The sequence below is a fragment of the Plodia interpunctella genome, chromosome 15 (genome assembly GCF_027563975.2).
Source record: "Plodia interpunctella isolate USDA-ARS_2022_Savannah chromosome 15, ilPloInte3.2, whole genome shotgun sequence".
NCBI classification, from domain to species: domain Eukaryota; kingdom Metazoa; phylum Arthropoda; class Insecta; order Lepidoptera; family Pyralidae; genus Plodia; species Plodia interpunctella.
The window spans coordinates 9,016,773-9,038,172 of record NC_071308.1 but is presented as its reverse complement, the minus strand read 5'-3'; the positions used below and the strand labels follow the sequence as shown (position 1 = coordinate 9,038,172).

General features: G+C 39.1%; 2 protein-coding genes across 6 annotated transcripts; both read right to left on the bottom strand.

Annotated features, from left to right (window-relative positions):
* Nucleotides 1-17: 17 nt before the first annotated feature.
* Nucleotides 18-19,734, bottom strand: LOC128675817 (uncharacterized protein). Of its 5 annotated transcripts, none has more exons than XM_053755506.1 (30): nt 19,360-19,734; nt 18,186-18,344; nt 17,675-17,912; nt 17,148-17,177; nt 16,521-16,755; nt 16,091-16,251; nt 15,534-15,676; nt 14,983-15,103; nt 12,284-12,415; nt 11,581-11,670; nt 11,097-11,222; nt 10,734-10,811; nt 10,319-10,484; nt 9,443-9,652; nt 9,023-9,222; nt 8,215-8,313; nt 7,349-7,483; nt 6,344-6,568; nt 5,919-6,025; nt 5,540-5,708; nt 4,808-4,976; nt 4,100-4,229; nt 3,858-3,959; nt 3,414-3,619; nt 2,666-2,819; nt 2,375-2,496; nt 1,834-1,928; nt 1,507-1,593; nt 1,024-1,279; nt 18-828 (listed from the first exon to the last, which is right to left on the bottom strand). In XM_053755506.1, the coding sequence occupies exons 1-30, from the start codon at nt 19,393-19,395 to the stop codon at nt 714-716; spliced, it is 4,296 nt and encodes a 1,431-aa protein (XP_053611481.1). In that variant the 5' UTR covers nt 19,396-19,734; the 3' UTR covers nt 18-713. The 5 variants fall into 5 exon arrangements, with proteins under 5 accessions (XP_053611481.1, XP_053611482.1, XP_053611484.1 ...); XM_053755507.2 differs by having other exon boundaries at nt 1,834-1,925; XM_053755509.1 differs by lacking the exon at nt 12,284-12,415.
* A 482-nt stretch (nt 19,735-20,216) lies between these two features.
* On the bottom strand, nt 20,217-21,384 carry LOC128676041 (B-cell receptor-associated protein 31-like). The gene has a single exon (XM_053755941.2). The coding sequence runs from the start codon at nt 21,126-21,128 to the stop codon at nt 20,502-20,504; it is 627 nt and encodes a 208-aa protein (XP_053611916.1). The 5' UTR covers nt 21,129-21,384; the 3' UTR covers nt 20,217-20,501.
* Between the last annotated feature and the right edge of the window lie 16 nt (nt 21,385-21,400).

The window sequence follows — 21,400 nt, the reverse complement described above, 5'->3', positions numbered from 1 at the left end:
GAAATAAAATAAATTGACATTGTTAATTTTATTTATTAATAATCAATATTTTTTACTAAATTCTGGAAATATACATTAAAACATTTTTGTAATACATTTGATTAGGAATGGTTTTGACTTATATGTAAGCATATTTTATTATATCAGTCTTAAAATTAATAATTTAATAAATAATCATATATTATACAACAAAATATTGTTAATAAAATACATCATCTTTATATGAATGAAAGCAGTTTGAAAGAAAGTCAGTAGTAACTTTGTAGTAGAAGCTGCCTATAGCTTAGTTTCACAATTTATAGTCAACTAGCAGACAAACTGAGAGATAAAAAATGGTTCTCATAGCGGCATATGAAGAACTTTATTAATAATGTTGTAATGTTTCTCTTCGAGAGTGAGAAACCTGTTTTTATGTAAGAAACACATAGGTTTAAACAATATGAAATACAAGCTATTCCAAAAATTAATCTATGTGGGAAATAAACGCTTTTGGCATATGATAGGGCCGACACTGTCGAAATTAATCTCTTTCGACATTTCCTCTCAGCAGTAGTCATTCTGAAATGCTAATAGTTTGTATTTTTGCTAAATATTACGTAATGTTGAATGCTAAATATTTCTAAGTCTAATTTTTGAATAAATGCTCTTTTTTCTACTTAGTCTATAATCGAAATAGGACAATTAATAATAACGTGTACAATCAAAGTGCAGTGTTACGCGGGAGTCGTGAACAAGGACTCGAGCAGCTCGGGCTCGCTGAGGTCGCGCTTGTAGCTCTGCGCCAGCTCCTGGATGAGGTGCCGCCGGCGCACGTGCGGCGGCTGGTATCTGTTGCACACAGTACACCTTATATAGAGGACACGCCACATCTACTTAGCCACAGCTACAATGAAAAGGGCGGAGCTTTATGTTTTTTCGCTTAGTAGTTGGCTCTACTGGCGAATGGTTTGTATAAGTTTCAAATCTGTCTCGTTTTGGAAAATCGTATTTCTGTTTAGTGTACAAGTTCGAACAAAAGCTTACAGGTCGGTGTTGAGCGTGTCCCTGCGCGCGGCGGCGAGCGCCGCGCGCACGAGACAGTCGGGCAGCAGCGCGGCGGCCAGCAGCGCGCCGTGCGGCAGTGCGCCCCCAGCGCCCCCGACGCCCCCAGCGCCCCCGACGCCCCCGGCGCCCCCGCCGCTCACGCGCACGAGCCCGCAGCGCGCCGCGCTCAGGCAGATGACGCTCGTCTCCGAGCGCCGCCACGGCAGGCCCGTGTCGCAGTACTTCAACAGATCGTCTGCAACGGAAACAGATAACAATCCTCTTTCTCATGTGTTCCCGGCTACAATCGGAGCTGTGACGCCCCGAAGCCGAAGCGTAAAAATATACTCATATTTTTGAGGAGGGTTTAGATGTACAATTTATTATGGTTTTACCCGAGCGAAGCCGAGACGGACTGCTAGTTTTAAATAATTAATAACAAACATAATGTAGTCCAGCGTAACAGTCTTACATTCCACTTACCGATGGGCAAATTAAGCTGATCCTCAAAATCTTCAAGCCAAATGACGAGAATTTTCGTTGTGAAATCTCTGTTGCGCCTTCCACTTCCTACAGAAAAAAATAAACTTAATATTCTTGAGAAAATACGATTGACTTGTAACGAATTTTTAAAACAATTGGGTGTTGAAAATTTCCAGACACTGAGTTTCTTGTTGGGGTAACGTTTTGGAAAATCGTAAGACAATTTCATAAACACCCAGTATTGACAGATAGAGGACACTAATTTGCAGTGTAATCTTTAAAAACCGAATGCAATAAGCTGTAAAATGAAGTCATAGAGAATCTCACCAGTGAGTGAGTTTTGCTTGTCGAGGTCGAGCGAGGCGGCGCGCGCGCTCTCGTGTGACACGTCCCAACACGACCCCGACTTGTCGCCGCTTCTGCTGGAAAATATATATTCGTTACACTGATTAAACTATTCTGTCGTCATAAGCAAGAGCGCCCAACGTTTTTTCCAAATCTAAAACAAAAATACTCGAATATTGCTCAGCGTCAAGTCTCGTAATACAGCGAGGAAACGCTGCCAATGTTTTAGGCAGGTGATCTCCTTGTGAATTTTTTGCACTGGTAACAAATATGTAATAACTAAATTTTGAAAAAAATGTTCACGGTCCTGCTTAAAACGACAGTTTAAACAGTGTCATATCTTTCGTTTCGCTCATACAAGAAAGAGAAACGTGTATTAAAAATACAAGAAAATAAACGCTTATAATGAGACAATTATAATATTTTGTCCCTCATTGTGTGACCGAAATTACAGAGTCTAACTAACGTGCTTTGTTTCACAAAAAGTGAGAAGCACACTTGATAAAACATATATAATTTATACGTGGTAGAGACGCAGCCGCCGTCGACGTCAGACTTGATGCTGCCGTTGTTGCGGTCGACATCTTCTGTCGCTGACGGCACCACGAACGCGATCTCACTGCTCGCGTCCGACCAGTATAGTATCTGGTGAACAATGAAGCCATTTGATACTTAATTGCCATTTGAGAAAAATGGAGTTAAACCCTTACATATTATAAAAAGAAGCTTATCCATAATCAAAGTGCCCGGGCATTATTAAAAATGTTACAAATGAAACATCAAAACATTAAATATTATTACATAGAACTCTTACCTGTTGCCGACCGTCGTAGATGCTGGGCGCTAGAGGTGTTTGTGTGTCTGTGTCTGTGTCCGCGTCCGCGCACCCGTGCGGCGCGGCGTCGTAGCTGCGCGCCGCGTGGCCGGCCCAGCCGCCGTGCCCGCGCACGCGCACCGCGCGCCCCAGGCTGACGGTCACATTCATATTATTTTATTTACTAAGTGTACAAAATGGTAGTCTTAAACTTATTACATATGTATTTATAACTTAGTTACCTTCTACAGGTATTGCAAATACAAGTAGCTCTTCAAATTATATGTTAAAAAAGTTGTACATGACTGAAAGTAATTGTTGAAATATAGAACGCACCCTATTCTGACAATAGATAAACGTCAAGTCGTGTATTTTTTTTCCCGCCTTCTGCGTCTCTCTTCCCGCGCTGCTCTGTCTGTAATGTGCTGGTTCTATTATCACTAATAAACTAAACTTAATTAATTATCAGTTTTTCTTTAGTAATAAAATATTATTGTCAAATATTACATCATGTATTTGTTAGTTCTAATTCTTTATTATTGTATCGATGTTTGTATAGATATTTTACTAGATCGTAGTAACCGTAAACGCAATTACATAGCACTTCACATCAACCATGGCGTTAATTCTTATTTATATTACGATGCATGTGAAATGTAAAAACAGAAGCAACAATAAATTCATTGGAGACGTTCGTTTTAATTAGAATGACCCTTAGCACCCACACAGTATTCAAGAATCTACTTACCCTCGTAATAATCTGACAAATCCAGGCGCCACGGTGCTACAACTGTTCACGTTGGCGAGTATATCTTTAGCGTTAGTTTGTCCGGCGTTAGCGCAGAACAAGTGCACTGTGAGCGGGCGCTTGGCGCCGCACGCGTCGATGCGGCGCAGCGCCGCCGCGAAGCCCGGGGCGGTGTCGTCCAGCGACACCAGCCGTGGCGGCTGGCCCTGGGACGGTCAAATATACAGTTTTATTTCTATTTAACTCAAGTCTGCTTCGTAATGAGTCGAAAGAAGTAATTACAAAACCTGTCTAGATAGAATTTAACTTTTTTGAGGTTCCGTAACGCGTAGTCATTCGAGTAGCACAAAATATGAAATTTAAAAAAGTTTCGTTATTGAAGAACCTTGATTCTCTTTTGGTATTTAAGTTACGACAGTGAGCTGTGCCTGTGGCTGGACTTACCTTTTTCTCCCCGCCGATGTTCAAGTATCCGAAGTGCGAGAGGAATAGTCTCGCCGTCTGGAACTCCGTCACCGGCTCAGGTGGTACATACTCTTCTGGAATCTAGGAGAAGACGTACATCACTTGACTTTGCTAATTTTGAAATAACCGATCCTGTTTTTGATAATAGTAATTATATTTTTAATCAGATAATAATTTTTATGCATATATTTTTCGTGTACATGACATAGTATACAACTTACCGCATTGTCTTCGCTTTCTCTTACAGCTTTCTCAACAATGGCTTGTTGCTCCAACAGTTTGAACAAAGTGGGCGCCTCGGGGTCATTCAGTTGGCGGAGGACCGTCTCTAAACTGGGGAACGCTGCGTCACTGAAAAGAGAAATGCTATCTAAACGATTCTGTCGCTAAAATACAACTAGTATTCTAACACAGAACTTAACGCGGCTGGATGTCTTGCGGCAACTGGTAGGGCTCCGTTGAAGATTAAATTGAATTAATTAAAGTAGGTCTCCATCGTTAAATTCAACATGCGACTCTTAAATACCAGGCTCGCATAAACTATGCAGAGTCTGCGAGTGCATAGTCTGTATGCAGCAGAGGGTGCTCCAACATGGGTCCGTGGCGCCCCCTGGGCCTGCTCTTGGGTGATTCGGGACTCCAAATCGGAGCAGGGTTACCAGGCTCGCATAAGTTATGTAGAGACGACTAGAAACAAGTAAGAGCCATGCCCCATTACTTAGTCGTGCTCCATTGTTTTATTATATAAATAATAATTTATTGATACTGACATGCGTTGTCGTACATCGAAACTTCATGCAATTTCTGAGTTGTCTGTCAACGGACGCCAGAACGTCGGAGTGCGACTGAGTAATGGGGCATGGCTCTTACTCGGAAAGTAGTACCAGGCTCCCATGATTAAGAAGGGAAGAGTAGAGTAGAGCACTCACAGCGCGGCGGAGGCTGCGGGCAGCGGACGACAGACGGGGCGCGGGCGCGGCGGGGGCTCCAGGATGGGCACGGGGCGGGGGCACGCTGCGCCTGCGCGCGCCGCACTGCGCGCCGCGCCGCGGCTGCTCAGCGACCACGCGAAGCGGCCCCAGCCGCAGCGGATTATCACTGCCATATAACATACAAACATCATCAACACATATAATAAAATTGAAGAGAGGCCAAATTTGGACATTAAATATATTTTTTTAAATTCTTCATGGAATATACTTAGTTACTGATATAGATGACAAAAATATAGTTTTGGAAATTTTTGTCTGTCTGTCTGAACGCGCATCACTCGAAATCTACTGGACCGATTTGCTTGAAATTTGGTATGTAGGTACCTTATATTCCGTGTTAACATCTTAGATACATTTCATCCCGGTAAATGGTCAGGCGGGCGAAAGCTATTTTCTAATAAAGTTTTCATCTATCAGACACAAAATAATATAGTAGACATTTGTGGGAGAATCTATACGTTTTCATAAGCTTCAGGAAAAAGTTACCAATGGAAAGACGAAAATAGATGGGCATTTTTCATTCATTTCCTTAAAAATGTATTGCACTTCATTTTTATTCCCCTTTTATTCAACCAGTTAACGTTTTTGACTTAACTGATTAATAAGCCGAATAAGTTGAACCGTTTAGTCGAAGAGTTGGTATCAATGTTATATAATTTGAATTGTCACCAATAAGCGTAGGCTGTGGTTCCTGGCTGTTGGCCAGCGGTTCCTCCAGCAGCGACAGCAGCACGCTGCCGTCGGCCACGTAGTGCCGCAGCCGGCCGTGGCCCAGCGCCGCCAGCCAGCGCTCGTCCAGTCTGCACCAGCTGCCGTTGCCGTGCCCACCCGTCACAGACTTCAAACGTACATTACGAGGGGGGTGAGTAACTACATAAATATTCAGATAAAAATAACAAAAATAGTATGACCTTTTGGAGCCCGAGTAAAGAAAAAAAAAAGAAGAAATTACAGTTGTTCAAATAATCACGTGATTATTACAAAGACAATAATTTACTTCTCGGACCTTTCCCTAGGGTTTGAGAAGAAGGAAATGATGAACACTCACTTGTTCCAAGATAAGCATCAGTAGCGATTCGGCCGCGTCTCGTACTCGCATGGAAACAGGCTTTAATTCCTTCTCATCCTTCATCTTTGGAGGGTCGCCGGGTTTGCCTGTAGAGCCAAATTGGAAGTCAGACAGCAATAATTGCACTTTCCGAATAACAAAGATACGCCGCAATGATGACGTATAAAATACCAGGCTATCATATGTTGTATAGAGATTTATCTAGCTGGCTCTCATCCCGAAGATGCGGACGGCGAGATTCAACGACTTCCAGCAGCATTGCGAGACAATCCCGGGACTTATCTAGCTATGCAGGTGTCACAGGATAGCCTCGCAACACATAATTTATAGGCCGAAGTCACACGGAATGATCTTGAGAAACTCGCCTGAAGTACTAGGCTATCATGAGTTCTAAAGAGAATTACCTGACTGGCTCTTAGACCCAGAGATGCCTAACTCAACAACTTCCATGAGTGTTGCCAGACAGTCTTGGTCAGCCAATAAAGCCGGACATAACCAAGCTGCTAGACAAGCGTAGGCAGCAACCACACAGGAATGTAGATCTCGTGAATGGGCTTGAGGAGGTCGTGAGCACTGCACGCTGATGTAGTCGCAGATCCAACGGACCGCCCGCTTGCGCTCGATGGCTTCTGTATATATAAAAAAACAAGTTGAACAGACATGTGATAAATAGTTAAATAATAGTGATGGGGCGGGGCAGTATCACAGTATATAATTTACCTATTTTAAACATTTATGTTTAACTTAGTCTATTTACTGGCATTTAGATACTTACCAATCACAAATTCTAGACAGCGTGTAAATAAAAAATGTCTACCGTTAAATAGTTTAATATGTGTCTATACTTAGGTAAATCAGATTAAATATATTCAGTCTTAATAAACTTAAATAGAAACAATACCTACTTTTTGGTAATGAAATGAGACGCCCGAAAATAATGTTTAATCTTAACCGTATAGTTATGAAATATTACATAACTATACTAATTTAGTTTGTTCAGTCTAGATGGCGCTGTTCGAAATTAGAACTCGACATGGTTTCGTTTTTGCTATATACCTATGTGTAAAGATGCATTGATAATAAATGTCTACGTTCCGGGAGTTTTGGCTTTGATTCAGATCACCCAGGCTCGGTATACCTTTGGCCAAATAAAATAAATACTTATTGTACTGCAAAACAATAGCTATAAGAAATAGCTAGATTATAATAACATTTTTATTAAAGCTTTTATTTCTGTCAAGTGAGATCCTAATCAAAATTCTTTATCAAAATTTCAGCTCAATCGGTTGAAGATATCTGCTTCAAACTTGAGTTGCAAGATTCCACCCCGGGACATATCGACATAAACATAGTTACATTGCAGATTAAATAAAATCAGGTGTTCCAACAGCGACATCTGTGCCACTAACCAGGTTTGGTGGAGTGCAGCTTGGCGAGCCCGGCCAGCAGGTCCAGGGCGGCCAGCGACACCTGCAGGTCGGCCTTCCACGACGAGATCAGCCGGTGGCACACGAGGTACGTCGCGCGGACCACCAGCGCCGCTCCTGCGTTCGTGGTTCCTTCACTCACTGGCCAATGGCTTTTGGCGTAGGCAAAGAAAACTATAGACATCGTTATATCCTTCGTTTCTCATACAAGAGAAACTAGTATTACAAAATACACGAGAAGAAACGGGTCAGAGTTCTTTTGTTTCTCAACGTGTTCCCAGTTTTATAGGCAGAAAGTTGAATGTCTCATTTGGCTATGATAGCTCTTTGTATTTAGTTTTCTTTGTCTATGCCTTTTGCGGATTATACCCGAATTTTCATAGCAGACGTTATTCTGTTGTTCCCATCCCCATTATTTTCAATTGAAATCAACTAAATTTCTGAATCAGAATCGTTCAGAATTTTTTGTTTTCCGAAGATCGAATAATTTTGGATATTCAACATAAATAAAACTGAGTCACAATAAACTACGTCATTTATTACACGGGAAATGAATAATGATAATAATAGTAAATTAAAAGAAAATTAGCAAGCAATAACATGAAAGATGACGCAAAATAACAGAGTTGTTAATGTTAAAGTCTCACAAAATTCTAAATAACAACTTGTACACGCAATCTCCATATAATCTAGGTGATTGAATTTAAGTCTAGAGAACAAGCTAGACAGTTTTCCCATCGATAACTTTATATTATTAAAATCTCAATAGATTGAGAAAAAGTTACTTGAAGAATTTTGTCAAACATAATTTTAAATGTGCATACAAACAAAACAAAATGGTAGTTTACCGAATAGTGGCGAGTTGTGGTCAAGCTCCCTAACATCGGCTGCGAAGTCCTCCAACGATGTGTGGCCCTCGCTGCCCGTCGCACTGCTCTCCGACCGAGCTATAACACCCCCCTTTTAATAAAATGGGTTAAGCAATTATACCCATCATCGAGATAGTAACTTTTGATTTCGACGCGGCTATACTATGTGGCGGCGGCTACTGTTCAACGGCACAGCTTCGTTTTCGGTTCGTATAACACGGTATGTATCTACGTATGTTCGACTTTCATCTTCGACTTTCACAAAAAGTGGCTGTTCTCCTATTGAATGTGTGATGGCAAAATATGTTCAAAGACCCATCTGGTGCTAGTGCATTCATAATTAAATGTATTTCAACAAATGCATGTCTGAAATAGCAAATTAAACATAGCTTGTAAAACTAATGTGGGATACAAAACGTGAGGTAGCGTGACGTTCAATGTATTGAGGAATTTAATGAACTTTTTCGTGTTATATGGAAACATAGTGCTTTATTTATTCACATAATGTAAGTGGCAATGAAATGTGTCTATTAAATATGTCAATTACCTGAATTTTGTGATGGTCCACCAAATTCAATATTATGGTTCAATGAATTTATTTCCTTATGAAATATAACATAACTGCTTCTCTCTCGCATATAGATGCTTATTGCTTTAACTGCAATATTCGACATGACCGTAGGAGTTCAGCTTCTTAGTTGTTCTGTTAGCCTAGTACTTTCTTCTTCCACCAAAATAAGTAAAATTTGATGGATTTTAATTTTACCTATGGAACAATGGAGGTTACCTTTAAAATCAGTGTTATGTGACAAGGTGGAGCCGCCGCCGCCGCCGCCGGCGGGCGCAGCCAGTGCGTTGTGTCTCACGCAGAGGTACAGCGCCGACAACAGCGGCACGGCCAGCGCGTCAGACCACTCCACTTGCACGGCCGACACGCAAATCAGCGACAACTTGCCTCGCATCAGCTCGCCTAATGTCATGCCTGAACTGGAATTTGAAATCATATGAAATTCCGCTGCAAAAGATTTTCTTTTATGCTTAATATAAAATTTGGTTTATTATTTTATTTGTTATTATATTAGTTCAGATTATTATTATATTAATTTTTAAGTGGTTTATCCAGCTCTTGTAATAAAATTACATCTGCAATATTTCACACATATAGAAATTAAAATGTGATAACACTTGTAGACCAATCAAAACTTACTATTCATTACACCCTGGGAACTCAGGAACCGGCAGTCCCTTATAGTGGTAGGGGAAAGCGACCAAAGACAATAGAGCGCTGATGGCGGCCTTGCGCAGTTCTCTCTTGTCTATAGAACCGCACTCCAACTTCGGTTCGCGTTCTGACAGTATGCGGTCTAGTGCCGTGATGAAATCTGGCACTAATACCAGAACACCGTCCAAGTCCAACCTGGATGATAAATAAATATAAATAATAAATATAAATAAATAAATATATACGGACAAATCACACAGATTGAGCTAGCCCCAAAGTAAGTTCGAGACTTGTGTTATGGGATACTAACTCAACGATATTATATTTTATAACAAATACATATATAGATAAACATCCAAGACCCGGGCCAATCAGAAAAAGATCATTTTCCATCATGACCCGACCGGGGATCGAACCCGGGACCTCTCGGTTCAGAGGCAAGCACTTTACCACTGCGCCATCGAGGTCGTCAAAATATGTATGTATTTACTTTGAAAAAAAAAAGACTACAATTGTCAAGAGAAATCAAATAAAATCTCGATGCGAGTACATAATATATGGCCGCCACTGAATTCATCATCATCCCGCGTTTTTCACATTAAATAAATATTCACCTCTTTAACACATATCTACACTTCTTAACTGTATGATAGAGATGGCTATACTTTAGCGTAGGCATGTATTGTGCTACTCGACGATCTAAATACACTAAAACATTTTGCTACACTAATTACGGTACGGTGGAGTGAAGCTCCTTCGTAATTCTGTGAGCCTAGTACTCCGCCGCGTGGAACACATGATTTATTTGTAGCAAAATGGAGATTAATGTTACTAGGCTGACAGGAGAACAAAAGAGCTCACCGGAACAGGTCGGCCGCGTGGAGCACCACAGCGGCGGCGGTGGCGGAGTCTCGGAGCCCGAGGCGGAGCGCCGCCAGACATCGCGCCAGGTATACAGCTTGGACTTCTTCGGCACTTTGCTTCGAGCATAATATGCGGCATACGGTCCCTAAGGCTTCCGCGCGACCTGGTTCAAGAGACAAGACAAAGAATGAAAGAAACAAGAAAAAAAGTTAGTTATTGTGATCTGTGTGAATTAATCTGCTGAGAAAAACTCCCAGGTTTCCCTAATTTAATGTATTTCACAACACTGCCTACGTAGTTACGTAGTTTATTATATTACCACCCGGCGATTGAACTAGAATAGTGATGACAGTCCCCTGGAGGACTGGGTTAGGGGTTCCTAGGGCGGCTGGACCATCAAGCTCAAACTCACCCGGTTGATAAGCCAGCATGTTCAGCTTGTACTGCGCTTCGGAGAGCGAAGGCGGCGGCGGTGTGCCATCTGCACGGGCTGAAACAAATACATAATATTTGTAGTGTTGGCAGAAAAAAAGGGGGATAATGTTGCCATGTAATGGTAGATAGCTAATAAAAACCAAACAATTCAGGATACGAAAAGAGTCGATTTGATTGATTGGGAATAATACAGATTTTATCAACCATGCTTGATCTTGCTCTTATTATGGCAATGAAAATCTTTTAACAATTCACAACGAGTGGGTCGTTTACCGCATGAGGCTAGTGCCGCCATCTGCGACGAGCTTTGAGTGTTCGAAAAATATCACGATGAACTTACCCGGCCCAGTGTGGACAGGCGTAGTGCCCAACAAGGCAGCTTCGAATAACCACTCTCCGAACAGATGGAAGATGGAGTTGACGCGCGGGCGCAGCGGCGTCAACGGCGGTTTCTCCGCTTCCGCCACTGTCGGTAAAATTAAACATTTTATAATGCGGACTATCGTGTTAGAATTTGCCGCCAGAGACGCTTGTGTCGAGTAAGGTAAGTTCCATTGGAATGACAAATTTTAGCCTAAATTTTTGCCAATGACGCTCACTCGCCAGTGGAAAGAAGAAACAAAGATGGTTAATTATGATCAAAAAAAATGACAATTAAAATATTTACATACGAAGCATGCAACTTTAACGACTTCCTCGCAACATATATAAAAAGCGCCAACTAATTAGTTAAATAACCTCGTCACAGATACTTATTATAGCAAAGTTTGTTGGAGTAATATTTTCTGTATCTGAGAAATAGAATTAAAATCCTTATTCCTCACCTTGAGATGAAATGGAGTTGGGCGGAGTGGTGGGGGCCACGCTGGGCGGGCGACTGCTTGTCAGACCAATCAGCGAGGTCCTAGGAGTACCTATAGTACACAAAACGTATAAATAATATAGAAAACTATATTTTTGAACCATAAACACAAAATATATGACAGAATTCTTGACTTGGCATAGAATTTATATAAGGAGTGACCACACAATATTTATATCTTAGGAGAAGTAAGCAGAAAAATAATAATTTTATGCAACTTACTAATTTTGTTTATCTACTATAAACATAAGGTAGAAGATAAAAGGTTTCACATAGGGTTGCAGCAACAAGAAAAAATATACAAAACAAAAAGCATTGAAAAAAGGTAAGAGTTTGTAAAGTTATGTGTTTAACCTCAACCCAAAATACATCTAAAACTATACACAGGTAAAACTAGTGCTCACTATCCACAACCAAAAACATAAACGTGTATGTGACTCATAACTCTAGAAAATAATTCTCAGGCATTTACTTTTCCTTTGACATAATTATGACTTACCTTTTATTTAGTAGAACAAATAATTGTTCTGTTCGTTATAGCTGTTAATGTCGTTCGTTTTAATCGGTATTACCATAAGAACGTCGTCAGTTCAGTCAAACTTAAATGGAAATAACAATGACCATAACACGCTGTAATAGTCACTATACACAAGGCAATAAGGTACCTTTCTCCATCTTGTCGCGGGGCCTGGCAGCGTTGACGCTGAAGGACTTGGCCAGCCGGCGGTGCTGCGGCGGCGTGTCGCCGTCGCCGACGTCGGCGTCGCGCGGCGCGCCGCTCCACTCCGCGCCGCGCCCTGCGTCGCCGTCCGCGCCCCGTGCTCAGTGCTCAGTGCCCATTGGCTTGCCGCACGTTATACATTTACGACCACATCCAAAATATTTGGCGCAAAAATATTGTTCATTGCCCAAAAAGGAGTGCTTTTGTTTTCAAGATTCGTTTTTACATGTACACGATTTACATCAAATATAGATATGTTTGTAATAGTGTAAGTAGATGGACATCGATTGTCAATAAAATGTGGCCGTCCCAATCAAAATGGACCTTATGGCGCCCGGCACTGACGCCATTATTGCCGTTGTTTTGTATTGAAACAACGGCAAATAAAGACCCAAGTGCCAGCCACCATAAGGTTCCTTTTGATTTAAACGACCACAAATACAAAAGATAAGTATACACAACTTATTGTTATAATTTTAAAAAATATAGTGATTTGAGTTTTTTAAATTCTGATTTATTCTTAGATTAGGTACTTTATCTCGATTAACATAGGCTTTATGAAGTCTAGATATGCAATCGATTCTTTTTAATATGTGCACATACGCATTACCAATTTATGAATATTTTAAAGCAAGTACTCAACTTTCTTGCTGTCACTCCTTCGCTACGTATTTCTAGATAGAAACAGCGCAAATTTTGATTACATTTATTTTTTTATTTTTTTACATACATTTTCGTAACAGTATGCATTGGGCAAATGAACAATTCCTGTTCCCAAATTCTGTCTCATAAAAATCACCCATACGAAAGTGACAAACAAAAGCCGTTTAAGGAGCTGCGGTGTTTTTGATATAGTTTCACTGATGACCACAATATGTCGTCTTTACGATGTGGCGTCAATGTATTACGTAATCCACCAAAAGATATTGTGCGTACTTGATCTTAGACTCAAATTTGCTCGAAAACTATATGAAACGACTATTTTTATGTCTAATTACTGTTTTATTATATGTATTGATATAGGAATGAAAAGTATGATATCAATTTTGGTTTGATCTATTTGGTCTATACCAAGTACACAGCTATATAAACACTCCTGGCAATTGGTTTCAAATAATTTCTTAGAAGAAATAATAATTAAAAACAAATTTTATAGTAAGATTAGACATTTGTAAAAAAACAATGGAAAACAAAAATCACTGAAATTTAACATTGAATTTTGTTTTCTCCTTAAACAATATTCCAGCCGCCAAAAGTGTTATTGAAATCCAGCAGAGAAGTTTTAAAATATAGAAACTAAAGAAAATAATATTTTAGAGCGTGCACGAACAAGTGATTCCATACAAATTTGTACGTGTGATTATTAGCGATCTCTATATACAAAAACAAAATTAATTTATTATTTAACACTATAATTTATTAGTTTCAGAACCTAATAAATAAAACAGCAACATTTAATAGACTTACAGGAGTCCTGGAGGCTCCACCAGGTCCCCTTGGTACTGTCGTTTTTGTATAATGTATATCTAATCTAATCAAATGTGAATGTACTAGTATTATTATTAAATTTAATGAAATATATGCAAAACTTTAACTTTAGTTTTGTATTTGTGTATGGTTATTTCCTGCGCACTCTAAACACCGATCTCAGAAGTAAAAATATACAAAAAAAATCACGCCCAAAACCAAAATGAATACCCCCCATACATCACGCTATCCCTTTCCTATGGTATGACCCGCTAACCATCTATGACACAGGTTGGAAGGTAAAAATCAATCGGGCGAATTCGCGAGCATATTCTAGTGTCTAATAAATACATTAAGCTCAAGCTGTGTACATTTGTGACATTTATGCTAAAAGTGAGCGAAATAGTAATACATTAGTTACTCTCGAAGGTTTTCGTAAATAAAGTTTGAATAAATAAATAAATTATATCAAGCATCAATTTTACCGGTTACCGGGTCCAATACCATGTGCTTAAAGAAGTTTGTGCTCCCAATGAAAACAAGTACTAATTGAAATTACTACTTATTCTGAGAGCAGAAAGAACGCATTAGGTTATCTAGTAAACCCCAGGACGAAACCAAGTGCCTTCCTACTATTTGTTATTTCCATAATTTTAAATAGAAAAGTTGCTCCCACACAGCAATTACAAAGTGTTGTGAGACTTTTCGACAAATCGTTAGGCGACTCCTATCATATTGCGCATAATTAATGAATGACAACGGTACTTGACCAAATCGAAAATTTTCAAGAAACGTATAAACAGTTGCCATTGTATTGTATATCATGAAAAAAAACGATGAAACACGAAATAATTTGACAGCATTTGTACCATATAACATTATCCCAATATATCGCAAAAGATACATGTCATGGAATGTTATTTTTCTACTATCGATGTTATGCTACTGAACGTAAAGAAAGAGGTGCAAGTATACAAAAGAATGAAAAGCAACATAAATTTTCTTCTCTATTATATACATGCATCTCTTTCTTTCAACAACTTTAAGTCAAATTGCAGATAAGTATGCGCTTTTACATTTTGTAACTGCTGTGTCACCATATATAAGAGCTCAGAGCTTCAAAACGAAAAATAAAGTGAACACTCACTAATAACTGAAGACAGGTTGTGTACTCACCGAGGAAGGCGTCGACGTGAGCCGCGATGCCCTTCATGGCCTTGAGGAAGATCCCGGGCAGCGCCTGCAGGCACGGGTGCTGACTGGGGTCCCGCCCGCCCTCCTCAGACGTTATCGAGTACTAGGCGAACATAAATACAAACAATGTAGTCACAAAATTTCTGGTAACTTCACTGCTATGCAAATCGAAATAAAACTTAATGTTTTGGATCAATTCTTACAGTGTTCCAAATTTGTACAAAATCCAATCAGCTCAGTTGCGTGGAAAATTAACATTATGCTATTACTAGCCTTTGCTCGCGGCTTCGCCCGCGTGAATTTCCCACGGGAGCATTTATTTTGCCGGGATGAAAGGTACATTATGTTCTTCTCCACACTTCAAACTGCATGTATGCAAAATTTGAATAAGTAAAGAGTGAAGAATTAACAAACTTGCTTTCGCATTTATAATATTAGTTAGGATTACGATTCACATTACTTATATGGTTCCATTTTAAGATTTAATAAAGTGAGACGACATAAGAAGTGATATATGTAGGAATATAATTCACCTGCAAAAAATCTGGGGTCTGGCTGATGAGATGCGGGCGGCACAAGTCCACCGGGTTCCCGATGGTGTGCAGGATGCGGTACCAACTCTGCATGACTGCCTCCGCGCTCATATCCGCTGGCACTAAGCCTGCATCTTCTTCACCTACGACAAAAAAGAAGAAAAATGTTAAAATTAATATTGTATTGTGAAATTGGCCATCGTTTGTGAATCAAATACGTCCTTTCTTCAATTTTCTGTTTATAAAATTAGAGCGTAGTATTTGCCGCCAGCGGTACAAAGTACTAGGCTATCAGAACGGCCAAAGAGATACTGATAGCCGAAAGAGCATTCCGTCTCTTTTTATATCAGTCTGTTTCTTTTAACATTCTCCGTCCCTTTCTGTATAAATCTGTCTCTTTCACTCATCGTCCGTCCTCTTCCAAATAAATCCATCTCTTTCTCTCATTCTCCATCTCTTTCCGCATCAATCTGTCCTTTTCTACAATTTTCTGTTTCTAAAATTAGAGCGTAGTATTCGCCGGCGGCGATACAAAGTACTAGGCTATCAGAACTCACTGATAGGCATAGGCGGGAAGAGCGGGCCGTACATGTGCTTGAGCAGGCGCGCGGTGAGACACAGCGAGGCGCGCGTCCACTGCTCCGACAGCGGCGCGCGGTGCCGCCAGCGCACGCACTGCTCGCGCAGCGTGCGCCACAGCGGCGGCGACGGGAAACATCTGCAACAAACAAACAAACAAACAAACGTGACCGGTGTCAGAGCGCTGCCACCATATTTTATCAATTTCTATTAATATATAGCGAAAACTAAAAATATACCACGGGAGATTATGCCACACTAGATAATATTGCAAAAATGTACTTTATGTAAATTATGACTACATTTTGTTTATTCGAGCACTATTTCAACACCAAAGGTCCTATTATATACTAGGCTATCATTGCTAAGTAAAGAGAGACCCGCTGACAAGTATGGAATAGAAATTACCTGTGGCAAGCCAAGATCCATACTTCAAAAAGCACACACAGCACTCGCTCACACAGCTGTTCAGCCGCCGAATGGTGCGGCGCTGGCGGCGATAAAAGCGCTGAAGCGGCTGACAGTAGCAGCAACAATAAAGCTTTCCATTCACTAGCGCCGAGGTTCCCGTTGCCGGCCAGAGAGCGAGCGAGACGGAGCACGCGGTGGCAAAGCACAGCTTGCTTGCTTATCAAATCACCGCCTGAAATGTATTTTTTCATTGTTTATATATTTCATTTTATTGCTTCGGAAAACTAAGACTTTACAAGATTAGACATGAAACCACTTAAAAGTTTTCACTAATAGAAATAGGCTTCGCCCGCACATCATTAAAAGCCAGATACAAGAAAAAGTACTCCTCCTTGTAACTCATGTTTTTGTAAATAAATAATCTTTGTCTTCATATGTTTTTACGCACGTGCGTTTTTCATTGTCTATCTGTTAATTTTACTCTAAAGTTACTGTAATGGAATATTTAGTTTTCACTAATAGTAGGGTGGGTCATGAGCTTTTGTTTACGCAAGAAAACGCTAAACATAAATTTAAGACAAGACCGAGCGAGACATCCGACATTAATTAAACATTTAAACTTACCCAATTCCAATTGGTATACAAATGAGAGAGCTTGTAAATAAGGAACCATAATTATTACTTGAATCCAATGTACCATTTAGCAATGAAATAGATGAAAACTACAATAGACCTACGCTAGCATTGATCATTTGTTTTATTGTTTACAAATTCTACAGCCATTGTTTATTGAAAAATATTTACGACGAAAACCTCACACAGTTTGCAGTATTTTTATCAGTGATACTGATGACGAGGTGAACAAAAACCTAAATCACAAATACTGAACATACCGATTTTTATAAAAATATAATTACAGCTTTCTAACTCTAAATAATTTCTAGCTTCTTACTTTTGTCCTTACCATAGATAGATTTTAACTACAAACCCTTTATTTAATACTTTATTTATTCACCCCAAAAATTTTTGAGTATATGATACGCCATTTTGATAAAATAATGATGTTCCTAAGCTTTGCCAGCTATTAAAAACTGGTCCAATTTTCTTAATATAAAATTACAACATGCAAAATACAGGTAAAAAAAACTTACTCTCATCAGGTCTAGGCACGAAGAGGTTCTGCAAGTGCCTCAGTATCTTGCGAGCGTATCTGTGCGGCTGCGCGTGCACGGGCGGCGGCGTAGCGGGCGGCGGCGGCGCGGGCGGCGCGGCCGCGGGCAGCAGCGGCGACAGCCACGCGCAGCACACGCGCACGCAGTCGCGGACTGCCTCGTGCTCCGTCAGCGGGAGACCGAGACCGAAGCGGATCACTTCCAGAACCCACTCAACCTGGAATTAACAAACAATTATATTTATTCTGAAATGAAAAGTGACTTTAGAGATTAATACTGAAGAACCAACAAACACTTACTTTCGTATTTATGTTACATGGGATAGAACAAATAAATGCATGTAACAGCATATGAAAGGTAACAGAAAGCAAAATAAGAAGTAATACACCCACTTAACCAATAATGAAAATGTTTTACGATTCATGTAATCTACTGCTGGCTGAAAAAGAAGGCTGGTCGGTAAAAGAGAAACCACACAAAAATAGGTCACCTCAGCATCAGTAGACAGAGGACTGGGCTCGTGGCTGGCCAACTGCCGCACAACGGCCAGCACTACGTCGCGGCCGCCGACCGCGCCCAGCACGCCGCGCCCGCCGCCCTCCAGTGGCAGCGAGCTCCATTCTGAGTACATGCCTCCACAGTCTTTGTTCTACAGTCAATTAAAATTTCGGTTTATTTTATTTTAATACAGTTACTGTCATATGTTGCAAAAGGATAGAAGAGAACAATGTGTCAAAAACAGCACTTTCTTTTCCTTCATTTAATTCAACACTAACTAATGTAGACACATCAGCTGCATGCCTTATTATTTAATAAATAGAAAGGGAAGCAGGACTACTATTCTGTCTTGGCTAATTTTTACTGGTGAAAAATGATTGCAACTCTCAATATAGTTATTTATCTAATCTATGCTTGCTACTATAGTAGTTTGACATGCTATTGAACACTTTTGTTTTTTATTTAATTACTTTTGTTTAAGCATGAATATGTGTTAATTTCATACAATCAAAACTTCCGCAAATTTCGAAACCTAAAGATTCAAAATTTAATCAATTTGCTTTTTTTTTGAATAGTTAGTTTTAATTAGGTTTTCTTTTAGTCTAGTACAATGTTGATTGTTGTGTACATAAAATAAAAATAACGCCAAATCTTTAAATTTTATCCATGAAAAGTGCCTGCTAGTTCATTTCATGAAGACTTGTATAAAGAAGAAAGAAAGAAATCATTTATTCGGCAAACGCATACAATCCAAACATTAAGACATAAAGGTAATGTACAAAAGAGTAACCAATATAGATCGAATATAATATGTAAGCTGAAATGGCGACCAGCTTAGCATGGTGCCATGGTATCGAGCCAAGGTGCTGATTTTCAGCTGGAACCAAGTACAAAAGTAGGTAAGGTGGCAAAATAAACAAGATAATATGTACGGAAACAGAAACAAACAACAGCAAACATTAGGACTAGATAGGAGACTAACGTACAAGTGTAGTGAAATAATGTTAATATGATGGGAGGTACATAAATAGGATAATATTTGAGGAATTAAACATATACTGACTTAGGAAAAGAATGTAAAATAAATATATATATATATATATATAAATGTATAGGTAAAAGGAAGCTGGAATAAAATTTGTTTGAATTATGATGATTGTAATTACCTTGTGATTAACTCTGTTAAAGATACCGACATTCATAAATAAGAAATATAACGGTGTGCACCGTTAGACCACTCCACCTCCCAAACACTGTAAGGGCCACTAATAACTTTAAAGACTTTGTAACTTAAGCACAGTCACGATACCAATACCGACATAATAATGCAATCAGTATTCTTGACTAGTGTCCATTAACAATACATTAAAAATCAAGTTTTGTTTTTGTTAGTAATCTTGAGATAAATTAAAGAATTCAATGTGAATTGTGATAATAGCTGAACGAACAAACAACCAATACGTATCAAACCAACCAGTTTCACTTTTGATCTTTCTCTTTTCCACTTAGCATTATCGAGCCGACAAAAACGAGAAAGCAATACCTTCTTTCAATAGTTTATTGTAAAAACAATAGACAAAATATTTGATAATCACAGATGATTTTTGTCATTTTCAATGTCATATTATTATTTTGACTTTGACATTTTTTTTTGTACTACGAAAAGGCAAAAACATTCTAAATGTGAGAATGTGTGTATGTGTATATATGTTTATTACTTTTTCACACAAAATCTACTGGACGGATTGTTATGCAATTTGATACACAGGTATCAATTTTTATAGTATGTTTATGACTCAATGCAAATTTCACAATACTTTTCCATAATTATCATAATCCTTTATCTATCTGCTAATTCAACATTGAGTTGAGATGTTCTCCAGTTTCCTACTGGAACCAAATCAATGAAACCCTGAAACTACAAATTTGAGTTAACATAAGTCTTTTTGGATATTATCAATAAGATGAAAAATCAGAATGAAGCCATTTACATTGAAGGGATATAATAAAACCAGATGAACTTGGTAACATTAATTTTAATAAAACTTTTTAAAATTATGAGATGAATGACAATGAAAACTTATATTAATGGCATAACAATATTTAACCAATTGTTAGATTGTAAAAAAAAATAGACTAGACACATAACACATCCAAATGCAAAACTTTAGAAATCTTGAAATACAAGCACCATAATTTAGGCACATCACAGAAAGTTATAATTTCTTTACTTTGTGGTCACAAATTTAGTAATTTAGTAAATGACATCTGTTATCTTAATACAACACTTTTATAATAGCATATAATTTTATTCTGTTTTAGCGTCTCCAGCACCACATACTTCCTCGTACATCAACCTCCATTTTGTTGCCTCTTCTTCCAACTCTCTAACCCTTGCCCTGTGTTCATCTCGCTCACTTTTTACTTTTTCTAAGTCCTGAATCATCTCCTCAAGTTTCTGAGTTTCTGATGCTTGCATGGTGTTGCTCAATACCATAGTCTTAGCAGAGTTTACTGTATCTTCTGCTTGTTTAATTATTCGTTCAGCTTTGAGACTCAGCTCATCCTGGATTATCAACATAGTGACAAGGCGTCTTATGACAAAAGCTAAGAATATAGCGAAACCTGTAATATAAAAGTTTCGCTGAGCTCTGAACAATTTCACATTTCCCTTCATTTCACTAGATAAATGGACATGTCCTTCAGGGGAATGAGCATATTTCTTCATTTCTCTGACAGAATCCATTAGAAATACTCCCAAAATCCCTAGTAGAACATAGAAGTAGACTGCGGCGTGATTCCGGAACATAAAAAACAAACGAGATTTGAAGAACTGGTGCCATCGCCGAGGGCTAAATATAGGTAACATCATTAAGATGACCACAGCGATTTCAAAATAAAGGTAGCCGGCGATGAATGTCCACTGTATAGACATTTTTTACTTAAATGTTATAATTTTCTTTAGACACTAGTATTAGTAGGAATACCTCGAATTATTACGAAATACTTATAATAGATGTTTTATAGATATCAGCTACACTAAAGATAATTTAATTATAGGTAGGTACAGACAGACATCTTCAACTCAAAACAAAATAATGCGCTTTTCCCAACCCAAACTTTTCGCAATGCAATGCAATCCACCAAATGCATTGAAACATTGGCATTTGGCATGCATGGCAAAACAGAAACAGAAGACAATAAAAT